The 17,330-nt window shown below is 38.1% G+C and overlaps 1 protein-coding gene across 1 annotated transcript in view; it reads left to right on the forward strand.

Moving 5' to 3' along the window:
- The first annotated feature begins 4,760 nt into the window (after positions 1-4,760).
- The window catches only part of PSMB2 (proteasome 20S subunit beta 2), a 34,529-nt gene continuing 21,959 nt past the window's right edge, over positions 4,761-17,330 (forward strand). Inside the window, exons 1-3 of the mRNA XM_061122418.1 lie at positions 4,761-4,977; positions 9,374-9,496; positions 12,532-12,602. Of these exons, the coding sequence (XP_060978401.1) occupies positions 4,887-4,977; positions 9,374-9,496; positions 12,532-12,602 (285 nt within the window). The 5' untranslated portion in view covers positions 4,761-4,886. The remainder of the gene's footprint in view (positions 4,978-9,373; positions 9,497-12,531; positions 12,603-17,330) is intronic.

The raw sequence follows: 17,330 nt of genomic DNA on the forward strand, positions 1-17,330 counted from the left end.
AGATCTCTCTCCCCTTTAGCTTACCTGGTAAGTTGACCCACTTCCTAATTTTTTTTTCCCTTCAGCTTCATTGAGATATATTTGACATATAATACCATGCATTAATAAGTCCAAGGTGTACAATGTGATAATTTGATACACATTCACACCCTCATTTCTAAGGTGTCCAGTCTTGACAGTTGGTCACCAGACCCTTACCAGGCCATGGTTGCTAAACTTATAGTTCAGCTGGGTGTAATAGTACCAAGAGATGCCCCAATAGATCACCTGGGTGCCAGGTATATTCCTCTATGTCCTCATTATGTAGCACACCCCTCTCTCCTCATGATGATTAGCATCAATTATCCCTGCCAAACTCTTTGTGCAGTTTACTTGTGCTCTCTGGACTAGGTCAGACTTGATCCTAGATGTCTCACTTTCACTTTATGATGTATCACTGCTGGGCCCACTTCATCTTATAATCTGGTAGGTTAGATAGAACTCAGCTCATAATGAGAAATTCAAACTACATGGTCATTTAACATCCTATGGTCAGACACTTCTATCCAGATGGTATACCCTTTCTCTAGAGTCAGAAGTCTGAGCTACAACTCTCCCACTGCGGATTAACAGAAGTCTCATATGGCATGCTTCTTTACCAAAGACACTTGTAGTAGCACACAGTCAGCTGGGGCAAGGGGCCCAAGTAGCCAGGCTGCTTATATTGTAGCCTGACACTGCTGAAGCACTTTCTTATTCTGAACCCGCTCAGAGCTAGAGAGCCTCAATGTGACAACAGAGAAGACCCCCAGGTCACCACTCAGCCTCTAAAGCAAAAAATACAAAGCTTAATTTATTGCTTACTTACGTACATGCTGATTAGGCTTAGTTTCTCCAAGAAAAGCAGACTGTTTATCTTAGAGTTTTGGGACAGCATGGAATTCAGAGACTGTAGATTTTCAGGGGCATGAGTGGGTTGATATAGTCTTAATAAGTGCGGTTTCTTGGGTGAATCTGTTCATTGGCTGGCATTCAGAAGTATGTTTGTTGGGATGGGTCAAGTCTTGACTGGCTGACTTAGAAATAAAGAGCTGTCACTGAATGATTCACTTACAAAAAAAGCATGTTCATTATGTCATTGACTGATGTATCAATACTGATTGAGTAAAAGTGTTTAAACCTGTTCTGGTGATTTGTTACCAAGGGTATAGAGCTCTCATTTATTGATTAGGCAGGTTTAAAACAGATTCTTGCTCGGTACCATGACCTCAAAAAACAGTCAATCTTTTCATAATAATGTGGAAACTTTTTAAAAAAGTATTTATTTTTGGCTGCATCAGGTCTTAGTTGCAGTACGTGGGATATTTGTTGTGGGCGTGAGGGTTCAGTACTTGCAGTGTGCCGTCTTAGTTGTCCCGCAGCATGTAGAATCTTAGTTCCCAACCATGGATGGAATCTATGTCCCCTGCATTGGAAGGAAGATTCTTAACCACTGGACCACCAGCAAAGTCCCAATAATATGGAAACTTTTAAATTCTGTTTTCCCTTTTGATTTTTCACTCAGCCAAAACTCATAAAAAGAGTTTTAAAGCCACTCGAGAAATATGACCCAAGATTTCTCAGGCCTGACCAAGAAAACAAGTTCAAACAACTCTTGAGTCTACTATCTAAGACAGCCAGGCTGTTTCCTTCTAGCTTAGATGTAAACTGTTCCATTTCCCTGGAATGTTGGTTGATATAAAATATGAAGTTGGGGGCCAGATGGTATACCTATGATGTAATATGTGAATCCCTCCATAATTTTGTTTTTCTGTTCTGTAAAATGTTCTTGCCTAAGAACTTTAGACCCAGTAGCTTGTTAGCATGAAGTGAAAGTGAAAGTCACTCAGTCATGTCCAACTCTTTGTGGCCCCATGGACTACACAGTCAATGGAATTCTCCAGGCCAGAATACTGGAGTGGGTAGCCATTCCCTTCTTCAGGGGATCTTTCCAACCCAGGAATCGAACCAGAGTCTCCTGCACTGTAGGTGGATTCTTTAACAGCTGAGCCACAAGGGAAGTCCAAGAATACTGGAGGGGGTAGCCTATCCTTTATCCAGCAGATCTTTCCAGCCCAGGAACTGAACTAGGGTCTCCTGCACTGCAGGCGGATTCTTTACCAACTGAGCTATCAGGGAAACCCATTAGCATGAATACCTGCTAAAGAATTGCCTTTAACTTCTGAAGTAGGAGAAAGGGAGTAACAGAAGCCAGAAAGGGCAGGAATAAAGTTAAGCAAGAATGTGTCTTGGTTGGAGTCTAGCTTTAGACTGATCCACAGAGAAACTCTGGAGGACAAACTATGTTCCACTTTAAGCTAAGGGAATTGATCTTTTATCCCTGTGTCAGTAAGTTAATGATTGGGGAGTGGGAATCAATTCATAGCCTCCCAGGCAAAAATGCTTCCCTTATGGTTGAGAGAAGTCCTCCGAAGAAAGACAAAGTTGTGAGTTGATATTCATCAAGATTTATAGAAGCTAGGATATGGCAGCTACTACAAGTAGGTAAATAGATATGGGCAGGGCATCAACATTATCTGATATATTAATATCCCTGAATATTTAGGGGTGGACCACTGATTTCCAGTCTTGGTCCCAACCTTACTATCTAAGCTCACAGAGTCTTTTGAGTATGGGCTAAGCTGATGCCTCCGTGTCAAGCTGGGGAGTCTTGGCAAAGCTGGGAGCCCCCTGTACTATGACCACACTCCCTAGGTACTCTGCACTTCCCAGAGTTCATGAAGGAGCAGGATATGACTTCTTATACTCATGGAGCCAAACAAGCCTGCATCTCCTTCCCATCTCAAGAAAAACAATAAGCAAACCTCTCTTCTGAATGTCCCTTTGATAAGTAAAGAAATTGAAGCTCAATGAATTTTGCACCCAAGTTGGAAGAGGTAGAGCTGGGACCAGACTTAGGTGCTGATTCACAGGCCTCCCACTACTTTTGGGGTCTGCAAACTATGTTCGATGAGCCAAATCCACCTCTCCCTTTCACCTGCTTTTTTGTAAATAAAGTTTTATCGGAACATTGCCATGTTCACTGATTTATATATTCGCTGTGGCTGCTTTTGCACTACAACGGCATCACTGAATAGTTATGGCAGATACTTGATGGCCTATAAAGCCAAAAATACTCACTATCTGGTTCTTTACAGAAAAATTGACTACATCATGCCATTTCTGGAACCTCTGCAGGCACTTTTTCTAATTCTAACATTCAGTTATTCTAAGACTTTAACTGAAGAAGGGATTCTCCCTAATTCTTAGTGAAATAGAACAAGTTATACCTTGAAAATTAACTTTCTTCTATTATAATGAGAAGTTAGAGAATCTAGTTTGACTTAGGTAGAGGGGATTTCCTGGGGAGGAGGACGAATGGCCAGCTTACAAGATGCTTGGGGAGGTCCTTTCTTTTTAAGGTCCTTTTTAAAAATTGGGTTTTCCAATTCAGAATTCTGCAGCCTTTATGAATGAATGGATGAATAGATAAATATTGGTATATGCAAAGGAAAAAAGTTCTGGAAGGATACAGACATCTGGTAAGTATTACCTCTGGTGAGAGGAGGAGAGAGAGTTAACTTCACTTCTGCGTTATTTGTGTATGTACAGTATAACTATGTAATTTTCGCAATTGTAAAACACAGACAAAATGACAGAAAGGGAGTGAGGCTTAAGAGACTGCCTCCCCAGTGGTGTTTAAGAAAGGATGTTTCTAGGATGATGGATGCATCTGTATTCATAGTGAGACGGTCGACGTAATGACCTCGCTTGCCTCTGGTATAATCCCATGATAGATTGGCTGCCCCAAGCTCCTCAGGCTCTGTGTTCCTGCATGGGCAGAGAGCTGGAAGAAACATTCAGAAGGGAGTAGGGACTACACATTTTTGCCGAAGCAAGAGAATTGCATAGTTGTGTTTATTTATTTATTTTTTTTTTAAATTTTTTATTTTTTTTCCAGTGGGTTTTGTCATACATTGATATGAATCAGCCATGGATTTGTTTAGAGATACAATTGCAACCAGTTTTCCATTTCTGAGTAAGCTATTTAGTATGAAGACTCAATTATGAAACCATTCAAATATCAGAAACTAATCATGGAATATATTAGCTTTCCCAGAATGGCTGAAACATGTAAAGGGATGGCTGTACTTTTTCCTATTAAAATACGAGTGATACCTGAGCACTGTGAAACATTCAAATAATATAGATGTGTATAAAATAAAAAGTAAAGGTGCTCCCTTCAAATCACTGTTATCAGAGGTAGCAACTACATATAATTTGAGGTTGGAACAACATAAACACATCTTTTATTATTTGTCTTCATGTTTAGATCTTTCTAAACTCAGTCATATTTTACAATTATGAAATATGTTAGAAGGGCTCCTTTCAAATTTCAGGTTTATTTTTCTCTAATCTAGCTTGCAGAAAAGGGGTTTCAAGAGATATTTTACCGAGAACCGAAGGGAAATTGCCAGCTAAAGACGCACACCTTTGGGCAGACGCATGTGCTCGGCACTTTATATACAGCGCGTGATTTCCTCCTCAAGCGAGTTTTAAACTCCCAATTATAAATAAAGTAACTAGGTATCACGTAACACTACGTGAGGCAAGTGCCCAGTACTGCCGGGATCGCAAGGAACCAGAACAGGTCAAAAGCCAAGAGCAGCGTTTTACGCACCAAACGCCACGCCCACTTTCCAAACTCTCGCGACAGTTGTACGTCATCCGTGAGCGCCGGTGGCCAGAACTGTCGCGGGGCCTGCGACGCGCGGACCTCTGCTCGGAGGTGCTGTCTCACCCGTGAGGCGGAGAAGCCGGCCAGCCCCGCGCTCGATTAAGCCTGCAGTCCCCGGCCTCCTGCCACCATGGAGTACCTCATCGGCATCCAGGGTCCCGACTATGTCCTTGTCGCCTCCGACCGGGTGGCTGCTAGCAATATTGTCCAGATGAAGGATGGTGAGAGGAAGCAGGGGAGGCCCGGCCGGGCCTGGGTATAGGGACAGCCGGGAGGAGTTCGTGGGAGGTTGGGTGAGTACCGGGGAGGTCTGGGGCATGGAACCTCGACGGCCCTGGTCAGCCCTTGCGTAGTTTTAGAATTAGGAGACAGGCAGACAGGCTTAGGGCCTTGACTTTGGCTCCTCCCAGGGCTCCTGGGTCAGTACTGTGCTCCAGCTTTTGCTGAATGCTTACTAGGCGAGAGTTGCTTAAGGGAACTCAGTTTAAGTGTTTAAGCGCCAGCCCGGCTTCAGGATTCCTAGACCCCCTAGTCTCTGATAGATTTCTTGTTGTCGGTGCTGATGAGGTTAGATTGTGACAGCATAAGGTGGGATCCTGGGGAGAGTGAGAAATTGTGGGACTAGAAACCTGCCGTTTCCCTTCCACTGTCTATAGCTTCCCGAGTCTTAGCTCTGATCCTTCCTTTTCAGGGCACTGGCTACCTAGTTTTCCTTGTATTTAAGTAGCTAGTGGAGTTAGGAAACTGGAACCCCCGTCAGTCATTTGCTTTATGACTTTGTACAAGTTATTTCGCAGTGCCCAAATTTCCTCATCTGCTAAATCAAGATTAGTAACACCAACCTAAAAAGCTTGTTGAGAGGGTTGAGTTGAAAAAGTTTTGTGCAGATGTTTAACACTATGACAGATACTTGGTAGTAAACATACTGAGCACTTGTATACGTGTTATTTTAAGCAGTTTGCAGTAATTCATTGAATCTTTTGAAATGAATGCTGCCACATTGACAGTTCTGAGGCATAGAGGTTAAGAAACTTGCCTAAGGCCTCAGGTGACAGAACCCAGGTTCAGCCCTATGCAATTTGACTCCATATTTTTAAAAGATTTTGGTTGCTTGTTTGCGGAATCTTAAGAATGTGTTTTCATGATTCATAGATATCCTACTTTTGAAAAAGTATTAATCTGTTGGCCCAGATGATTTAATGTTCATTTGACAAATAGGTTTGGAGCACCTATATGTCTGTTACAGTGCTAGGTGCTGAAGGGATGCAAAGAAAAATAAGATGTGGCCCTTATCTTAGAAGTTACAGTTTAATAAGGGATTCAGATATGTGTACAAATAATTATAACACAAGCTAGAAAATGATGCTGCGTATGAAAAGTACATTAAAACTTCTCAGGTAGTGCAGAGAGAGCAGAGATAGTTTTTATCTACTCCAGAGGAAGAAGAGATCTACAACTAGATCTCTAGTTGTAGAGACTAGGGACGGCTTTGAGGGCAGGTAACAGTTCATTCTTGGCTTAAGGAAAGAAAAGTTATTAAACTGTTAAACTTTTATGGTGTGGATTGTGTTCTTTAAGTCAAATTACTTTATGAAATTCCATGATATATTTGTAGAAGTTTTACTTGTAAACCATGTTTTCCAAAGTAGTCAGTTCGTTTTTTAAGGGTATATCTGTCCATTATTTTGAATACTAAGGCCTTTGACATGCAAGTGAGTTTAGCATGAAGTAGTTTCAGTTCAGTTCAGTTGCTCAGTCGTGTCCAACTCTTTGCGACCCCATGAACCGCAGCACACCAGGCCTCCCTGTCCATCACCAACTCCTGGAGTCCACCTAAACCCATGTCCATTGTGTCAGTGATGCCATCCAACCATCTCAACCTCTGTCGTCCCCTTCACCTCGTGCTCTCAATCTTTTCCGGCATCAGGGGCTTTTCAAATGAGTCAGCTCTCCGCATCAGGTGGCCAAAGTTTTGGAGTTTCTTTTTTTTTTTTTAGTATTGGAGTTTCAATGAAGTAGTTTAACAGTAACAAATTCAGTACGTTTATAGGTGTTCTGTTTCTTCATAATAATATATATGAAGCCACTTCAAAAAATAGAATGTGTTTTAAGCCTACTTACATACACAGTACTTTTAGGTGTTATAGGGTATGCAGTGTATTTGGTATAATCCATAAAGGGGTCTAAGACATTAAGAAAACCAGGAAATAAATATCACAAGATGATTTTGTATGATAAAAAGAAGTATCACCAGTGAGTATTAGGTTAGCTTTTAAATTAATGGTTTCAAAAGTAAATCCTTATGTTATTCAGAGAAATCACTGTGGTATAGAAGATGAATTTGAGTTAGTTCTTTAAAAATGCTTGAAAATAATTGTACTTAGCTCTAATTTTCCCTATAGTGTATTCAGATATAAAAATGTTTATGATAGAAGCTTTGGAATTGTATAAGGACTTTTTCTTACCTTTCATTTCATGAAGAAACTATATAGGGTAGGCTGAAAATGAATTAACCTTTTGAGATTCATTATTCTTCTGGTATAAAATGAGAGTGACGCTTCCAGTTTTTTGGTTTGTCATTATAAGGTATTTTGATACTATAGAGAAGATGTTTCCCAGAGATTGCTTGCTTGTTAAAGTGGTGCAATATTTCAGTTTGGCTACATGCCACATTTCATTTCTCTTATCTTCTGGCCTGTATAGAATTGCTTTTAAATTTCTCACAGTATCTCAGCTCACACAGATTGCTCTTTTTCTTTTCCCCTGAATTCCTGTAGCATGTATAATCTGAACTTCATTGTCTCACACTGAGTATGATAATGTTGTACATGTACAGTTTTCCCCACCTATGAGTTAGGCAGAGGTAGGTGACAGTATCTTCATTTTACACACTTGGAAACTGGCTTAGAAAATACAGATAATTTGCTCAAGTTCAGACTTGAGCTCAACTAGACTTGCTCAACCCAGGCTACGAAAATCTCTTGGGTTCCAGTCTAAAGTATTGTATGCTTACATTGCTTATTTTGTTGTCCACTTGTTTCCTGTATGTGGATCTTGTATGTTCTTTTTCAAGGATCAGAAATTGCCTTGAGCTGTTTCCTGCATGATTTAGGGAGTGGTTAGCATCTTCTTTTTTTCTTTTTAATACCCCCTTCACCAATCACTATACAATGCATGTTTAAAAAACACTTTTTTGGTCTTGAATTAAGTTCATTTCAAAATTGAACAGTTGAAGAGATTACAGTTTCAAAATTTAGCATTTCTTCTAAGTATAACATAAATTCTTTGTAAACAGGCTTTCCCCCCCAGATATGAAGCTTTTTTTCTCATTATGACAATAAACATATTAAGTAGTGTTTTCTTACAAAGATGGTGCATATGAAGTATAAACATTATAGGAAATATTCTTAAGCATAATGAAAGAAATAAAAATTGCCCATACTTCTGCAACTACAGGAACTCAGATGCCAGCAGCATCTAATACTCTTTTGGTTCTTTTTCTTTGCATAGATAATTTATCTATAAGTGAATTTTTTCTTTCATAAACAGTCTTTAAATCTTTAAAGTCATAGTCTTTAAATCTCCTGTAGCCTTTAACGAATAAAAGTGTTTGAATCTAGGAGTTTCAAGGCAGCTTGATACTATCTGCAGGCACATTTTCTGTGCACTTCCCCCCTAAAGTCTAGGAAACCTTATTACTGGTATCTCCAGTTCTCAAATACTTGTAAAGTATTTGACTATAGCATTTGTTTTTTAAATCCTGTTAAGAGATTTTGACATTTCAAAAGCTTTCAAACAGGAAGCATGTCTCCCAGCGAAGATTATTCAGCACTATTTGAAAAAGGAAAAGTGAAAGTGAGAGTAAGATAGGGAGATTTAGCTTTTTTCTGAAGCTACGGACTGAATGTGGAGTTTTCTTCCTTGGGCACTAATTTCTATCTGAATATTTATTTATCTGTTTAATCTGAATGTGTCTGGTTCAGCTAGATAAGATTAGAGTGTTGAGATTTTTGAGGTATTTTTAAATAGCTTAGTGCAATATTTATTAGGATTTTTGTTTGGCACTCACTGTAACTTTCTCTTTGCTTTGTAAATGGAGTTGGTGTACTTTTTTAAGGTGATTTATATTCTCAGTTGATTTTTTGTTCTTCCTTGAGATGGTTCCTTAATTGCAGCACTGGTTCTTTTCATATATGCTTTTGTTTATATAATAATTTACATTCTTATTTGTAGAGACATTTCAGGGTTTTGGAATCTTGAGCCGAAGATAATGGCCATTGGCTTGATTCCTTCTGTTTCTTTTTTTTTTTTTTTCCTTCTGTTTCTTTAGTTGTTGTTCATTGCATTTCAAAGTGCCTTAATGTTTTTAAGTGTATTTTCAGTTATCAGCTTTTATATATATTCTCCACCTGAAATTGATGTTAATAAAATATGCAGATGAATTTAACCTGGAGAGTGGAAGAGAGTAATTGATACAGTTGCCCATCAAAGTCTTCATAAAACAGTTATTCATAAAATTCAGTATGGTAATTGATAAGCCTATTTGTAGTTGCTGTGTAATAAGAATAATTTTCTGCTAAGATAATTTCTAACACTGTGTGTTTCTTCTTTGAGCAGATCATGACAAGATGTTTAAGATGAGTGAAAAAATCTTACTCCTGTGTGTTGGAGAGGCTGGAGACACTGTACAGTTTGCAGAATATATTCAGAAAAATGTGCAGCTCTATAAGATGCGAAATGGTGGGTAATACTTAGAATGTGGCTTTGGTGGTCTTGTCTTTAAAGTGTACTGAAAGAGAATATTCTATACTGGCAGTTCTATACATGTGCTCTTATTTTTATTTGAGTCTTACTATTTTTAAAGCCTTAGTTAGATCCTCCTTCTGGTCCTAAGAATTTTCTACAAAAATCCTAGAGCAGAAAAGAGAACTATTACAACACTGATACATTGGGGATAAAAATAACCCCACCTTGGAAAATGAGCATGATGATATGAGATTTTTAAGTGTTAGAGAATGTGACTTGAGCTACAGTATATACGAAATCTCAGAACTAAAAGACCTAAGTTAAACTTGGTTACTGTTTTTTTATGTGACAAATCACTTATCCTCTCTGGACCTTTACTTTCCTTGTCACTAAAATGGCATTATTGGGAATTCCCTGGCAGTCCTGGTTGGGATTCTGTACTTCATTGTAGAGGGGATTGGTTCGATCCCTTGTTGGGGAACTAAGATCCCACAAGCTGTGCAGCATAGTCAAACAATAAATAAATGGTATTGTTATAATAATATTAATGAATAGTATGTATGAAAATGCTTTGTAAACTTTAGACTCTGTGTAATTATAAGAGATTTACTGTGTCATAAAAGGGTTCTGCCTTGCCTCTCTGATAGGTTCTTATCTAGGGAGATAATTAGAATTTTTGTGAGATATTTTGTGAACTCTCTGGAGCTAATAAACTCTTATCCACTGGGAAAGCCTTCCTGTGAAATAATACTAGCCACTAGCCCTTGGATCCAGGGAAGTTTATAGTGATGCTTCAGCAGAAAAGAACCTTCCTTCCAGTTACTTACTGCACAGTGTAATAATACTCGTATACATAGAACTAGTATAAATTAAGGAAATTTTAATATAATTGTATGTATAAAATCACTGGATATGATCCATTTGTATAGTTTTCTAGGTGGCAAGCCTAGCATCATGTATTCAGTTCTATAAATATTTTTGAGGGCCTCATCCATGTTAAGCCTTGTGTGTAGTACCATAGAGAATTCAAAGATGAATAAGGCTCAGTTCCTGCCATTAAGGAACCTAAAGTACATGGTATTTAGGCTTAAGCAAGTTTAGAATACTTTTTTTTTAAACTTTTTATTTCCTAATGGGATATAACCAACTAACAATATTGTGGTAGTTTCAGGTGAATGGTGAAGGGCCTCAGCAATACATGTACATGTATCTTTTCTCCCTCAGATTCTCCTCCTATTCAGGCTGCCACATAACACTGAGCAGAGTGCCATGTGTAAAATACTTTAATAATTATTTTTTAATGACTACTTGTTGTCTGCATGGTCCCCAGGAAGGGTCCCAGTGTTTCTGAAGTACAGTTGGTAGAGCAATACTTCCCTGTCCTGGCCCAGGAGAGCGTGGGGTAATAAACAAGAGAGTTTCTGTTATGTAACTCTCAGGGTCTAAAGTCAATGCATAAAACACAAATTGTATGTGGTTAGAATTGCCCTTAAAACTCCTAAGTTATATTTTGTGTATGTAACCCTACACAATATAGCTTGTGCATTTAAAATTCAATCAGTTCAGTTCAGTAGCTCAGTTGTGTCTGACTCTTTGTGACCCCATGGACTGCAGCACGCCAGGCCTCCCTGTCCCATCACCAACTCCTGGAGTTTACTCAAACTCATGTCCATTGAGTCGGTGATGCCATCCAACCATCTCATCCTCTGTCGTCCCCTTCTCCTCTTGCCCTCAATCCTTCCCAGCATCAGGGTCTTTTCAAATGAGTCATCTTTTCGCATCAGGTGGCCAAAGTATTGGAGTTTCAGCTTCAACATCAGTCTTTCCAATGAACATTTGGGACTGATTTCCTTTAGGATGAACTGGTTGGATCTCCTTCAGTCCAAGGGACTCAATAACTGAGCCAAAATAAGGGAAAGAAAGAAAATTTATATGCAGATGATCAGGCATCAGACTTTTCTGCCTTTTAAGATAATTGTGAAATCCTTAGCACTGTTTAGTTAGAGAATTGACAAGTATTCCTGCTTGTTCAGAGTTGTTTTCATTATAGTTTAACATGTACTAATAGACTTGTAAGGGTGAAATTCAGTAATATATGTGAAAGCACCTAGTGTAAGCTCTGAAACATAATAGCTGTTCAATAAATATTTGTTAGAATTTTAATCTTCATCTTACCTGATGTGATACTGGTATTTCAAACATTGTAGGCAATAATCACATGCAGTCTTTCCAAACTGGCATTTTCTTGTGGGTCTGCTGAGTTGTGGGTCATTGTGATTTTTGACACTAGCCCCATTTTATGCTGGAGTGTTAATGTCCAGAGTGTGTTACTAAGGCACATCTGATACCATTCCTCTGGGCTGTACTTTGCTTGGCATTATAACTTTATTTATAGAGGTTTTATGCTGGAGAGCCTCAATTTTTAAAATGTTACAGATAGCGATAGAAACAATTTTTTCCCTGTGGCTTGTGCTTTTGAAAATCATATTACACTTCTTAATAAAATTACTTCACTTAAAAAAAAGAAAACCTTATAAAGTATGACTGAGGCCATTCTAATTTCCAGCCTGTCTTTCCCAGTATCTTTTTTAAATAAACTAAAAACATTATCATCTCAAGACCTCTTTCTTTTTTATATATATATAAAACAGCTGTATATATTTGTACCTCTTTCCTTCTGCAGAGGAAACCACAGTCTGTTGCTGAATAAATAGCTTAATCAGGGCGATGAATTCAATCTCACTGTAGAATAGTTACCTTGGTTCTGTTTTATGCCCAGTAATCACTGCTGGTACTAACTAGCTATTGCCCAGCTGTTGACAAAGGCTACCCACTCCAGTAGTCTTTCCCTTCTCCAGGGGATCTTCCCAATCCAGGGATCAAACCCAGGTCTCCCGCATTGCAGTATCCTGGCCTGGAGAATTCCATGGACTGTATAGTCCATGGGGTCGCAAAGAATTGGACACTATTCAACAACTTCCACTTTCACTTTTCAACTGTTGACAACAAGTATGTATCTCTTGTACCAGGTTATGAACTGTCTCCCACAGCAGCAGCTAATTTCACTCGCCGAAACCTGGCTGACTATCTTCGGAGTCGGGTAAGCAATACAGCAAGCAGCCTTAGGAACAGAGAAATCTATGCTTCTTTTCTATTCCTATTACTCACAAGTAGTATTTTACCCTTATTTGGCCTTCCTGAGCCCTTCCTATTGCTATTTGTTATTTTTCAGTCTTGTGGGATTTGTTTTTTCTTTCTGCATAGTTGCTAATTAAAGCCCAGAGGGTGAACACAACAGTTGGAGAGAATTTGGAGGGGTACACCAACAGGAAGATCTGGCAATGGCCTTTTAATTTTCAGTGTTTTCACAGCAAACCATGTGTCTTAATTCCTTTGGTTGGATTATGTGGTGGTGGAGATGAAACCTTAAAATACTATTATGTACAAATTTTATTTTGAGAGTAACCGCGCCTTTCTGTGACTCTTCTTGCCAGTGCACACAGAATTACTCCTCTTCACTTAGTCTGGCCTTGTTGTTATCTTAGCACTGTCTTTGTTCCATTGACAGCATGTTAAAAGATGCAACATCTTAAAGATTCAATGAAAAAAGAAAGGGGAAAAGAGGATTGAATGTATTAAAGGTTGTGTAGGATGTGCCAAGAAAGTTGGTATGATCGCTGAAGGTGTGTAGTATTCCCTTCCCACAGGGACTCAGTAAATAGAGATCTGCCATGTGACTTTACCCCCTGTGCCTGTTTACTCATCTATGAAATCGTGATAGCTTCCTAACCCCACAGGAGTGCTAGGATAATGAATGCTTGTAAATCATAATATTTAACATTCATATGACTTTTGCCCAAAGCATTTTGCTTAATAATTTAATCTACTCACTAGTCTGCTGAGATATATAGTAGTTAATTCTCTCTCGCTGATAGGAATGAAAAGCATAAAGTGGCAAAGGGATTAGCTGCAGGTCACACAGCAGGTCAGGCAAAAGCTGCACTGATGGTACTGTAATTACTTGCCTGTTCTGCCTTGACAGCTACTTGGTTTTTCAGTAGTGTTTCTAGAACATAATTTTTTTTTTCATCTGTACTTATTTAAGCTGATTTATGACAAATCAAAACAAGTACAGGTTTTGATTTGTTACATATTACAGGTTTTAAAGCAGTTTATTTTCTAGTGTCTAATACTGAATTGAGAACTTCTTAGTAAATAGAATCTTTCTTTGCTAGCTTCGACCAAGGAGTTTGTGCAATATGAAAAATTGTGAGGTTTGAAGAGAAGCTAAAAACAGGATGAATTGGGTAGAGGGGATAAATTTATATACATTGTTTTAATCTGGGTGAAAGATCAGTGGCTTTTCTTATTTACTCTTCCCCAAGAGAGGTAAATGGATCAGATACAACCTTCCCTGCTTCTTAGAAGTTCCTGTGGTATTCAGTAGAGAGTATACTGTGGCTTGCTGTGTAAAATATCCCTCTGACTTGCCAGGCAGAATTGGAATAAGAATTCCAGCTTTCGGCACAATAAACACTTTGTCTTAAATGCTACAGACATTAAGTGAGTTAAGCTCCTTTTAGAATTGAGATAAGAGAGGCAATGTGCTTTATGCAAATGCAGTGAATCCGGTTAATCTCCTAGCAGAAATGTTTGATGTCTTAACAAATAAATATCCCTTGTAGACAGTGACATGGGGCTGTAGTAAACATTGATTACCTCTGCCTTGTGCTTCTAGATCCAATCCCTGCTCTGCCACCTTCCAATCGAATGAGATTGTTCTAAAATACTAATTCATATTTCAGGCATTTTTTTATGAGGAGAAAGGGGATGGTGGTTTTTCAGTCTTCCCATTAAGTACAAAATCACTAAATTTGGCATTTTTATATAGTCACACCATTTGGCACATGATACTTACTTGAGTCAGCCAGTTACCATGCATAATTTCATGTCTGTAGCTCAAATTGTTTGACCTCCAGTTTGCTATGTGCTGTGCTGTTTGCCAATCTTATATAAATTGGTTCTTTAAGATACAGACAGTTTAGTTTGTTGGTTAAACACAGTATCTGGAATTACACTACCTGGGTTTAAATCTTTGCCCACTGACTTGCTAGCTGTGTCTTTGAACAAATTCTAAGCTTAATTTCCCTACTTATAAAATAATGGTACCTACTTCATGGAGTTACTATGAAGATTAAATGAGGTAATCATGCAAAGCTGTTAACACAGTGTATGACACATACCTAATTAATACATTTATTTGATAAATAAATTAATAAACCTGCTTTTATGGTGCTGTTACTGTTTGGTTAAAGAAGCAATTTAATAGTTTCCTATGGGAGATTGTTTCTTGTGCTATTTTAGTTCAACAATCTGCTAGTAAAGAGTGCTATTAATAAGGAAAATAGAATTAAACCAACATTGATCATATATTATGTGCTCAGCTTTTTTCTAGATTGACATAGTCCAGCATGGTAGCTACTAGTCATATATGGCTATTTAAATTTAAAATAATTAAAATTATCTATCAATAGATGAATGGATTAAAAAGATGTGGGGTGTCTATACACACACACGCACACACACGCACACAGTGGAATATTACTCAGCCATAAACAAGAATGGAATCCTGCAATTTGCAGCAATATGGATGGACCTAGAGCATACTATGCTTAATGCAAAAAGTCAGACAAAGACAAATACTCTGGTACCATTTTTATGTGAAATGTAAAAAGCAAAATTAAATGTATATAGCAAAACAGAAGCAGATTTACAGATACAGAGAACAAACTTGCTTACCAGTGAGGATAGGAAAGAGAGGAGAGGCAAGATAGGGGCATGGGATTAAGAAGTACAGACTACTATGTATAAAATAAATAAGCAACAAGGATATATTGTAAAACAGGGAAATGTAGCTATTTTATAACTTTAAATGGAGTATAATTATAAAAATATTGAATCCCTAGACACCTGAAACTGATATAATATTGTAAATCAGCTATGCTTTAATAAAAAAACTTGCTTCAATTTAATTTAAAATTCAGTTCCTATGTGAGAGTCCCTTGAACTTTGAAAGAGAAATAAACTTTTGTTTCTTTAAAGAAAAGACTGTGGTTCCTCAGTCACAGTAGTCACATTTTAAGTGCTCAATAGCCACTTGTGGCTAATGGCTATCATATTGGAAATTATAAAGTTTGAAAACTAGTGTAATTGAATGATTCCTGATACAGGAGCTATAGCACTAACTCTCCCATGAGCTAGATGAAAACCTTGGTAGAAAGAACATATGGGTAATTTTTACAGTTTCTTTCAGCTCCAGATAGCATGATTTAAAGATCTAATGTCAAATACTACAAAACTATAGTAATCAAAACAAGGTGATATTGGCACAGAAACAGACATATAGATCAATGGAATGGAATAAAGAGCCCAGAAATAAATCCACATACTTGCGGTCAGTTAATTTACAACAAAAGAAATGAGAATATACAATGAAGAAAAGACAATCTTTTGCAAGTGATATTGGGAAAGCTGGGCAGTTAAATGTAAATCAGTGAAATTAGAACACTTTCTCACACCACAAAGTAAACTCAAAAATGGTTAAAGACCCAAATATGCAACATGACACCATAAAACTCCTATAAGAGAACATAAGCAAAACATTCTTTGACATAAATTATGGCAATATTTTCTTAGATCAGTCTCCCAAGGCAAAAGAAATAAAAGCAAAAATAAAGAAATGGAACCTAATCAAAATAAAAGCTTTTGCACAGTGAAGGAAACCATCAGCAAAATAAAAGGCAACCTATGGAATGGGAGAAAATATTTGCAAATGATGTTACTGACAAGAGGTTAATATCCAAAATATATTAACAGCTCATAAAACTCAATATTAAAAAAAAAAAAAAACTATTTAAAAAGTGGGAAGAAGATTTAAATACACATTTCTCCAGAGAAGATATACAAGTGACCAACAGACACATGAAAAATGCTCAACATCGTTAATTATTAGAAAGTGAAATTCACTCAGTCATGTCTGACTCTTTGTGACCTCATGGACTGTATAGTCCATGAAATTCTCCAGGCAAGAATACTGGAGTGGGTAGCCATTCTTTGCTCCAAGGGATCTTCCCAGCCCAGAGATTGAACCCAGATCTCCCACATTGCAGGCAGATTGTTTATCAGTTGAGCCATGAGGGAAGCCCAAGAATACTGGAGTGGGTAGCCTATCCCTTCTCCAGTGGGTCTTCCTGATCCAGGAATCTAATGAAAATCTCCGGCATTGCAGGTGGATTCTTTTAATTATTAGAGAAATGAGAAAGGCAAATCAAAACTGCATTGAGATATCACCTCACACCAGTCAGAATGGCTATCATCAAAAACTCTAAAAATAATAGGGATTTCCCTGACGGTCCAGTGTTAGGACTCTGTGCTCCCAATTCAGGGGGCACAGGTTTGGTACCCACTCAGGGAGCTAAGATCCCACATGCTGCACAGCACCATCAAAAAATAAAAATAATAAGTCTACAAATAAAAAATGATGGAGAACATTAGAGAAAAAGGAAATCTTGTACATATTGGTGAGAATGCAAATTGGTGCAGCCACAATGGAAAACAGTATCCCTAAAAAATTACAAGTTGCCATATGATCCAGCAACCCCACTTCTGAGTATACAGCCAGAAAAGACCAAAGCTCTAATTTGAACAGATACATGTACCCCAGTGTTCATAGTAGCACTATTTACAACAGCCAAGACGTGGAAACAGTCCAAGTACCCGTCAACAGATGACTGGTTTAAAAAGATGTGGTATGTATACACACACTGTT

This window comes from Dama dama, chromosome 20, assembly GCF_033118175.1.
Source record: "Dama dama isolate Ldn47 chromosome 20, ASM3311817v1, whole genome shotgun sequence".
Lineage (NCBI taxonomy): Eukaryota > Metazoa > Chordata > Mammalia > Artiodactyla > Cervidae > Dama > Dama dama.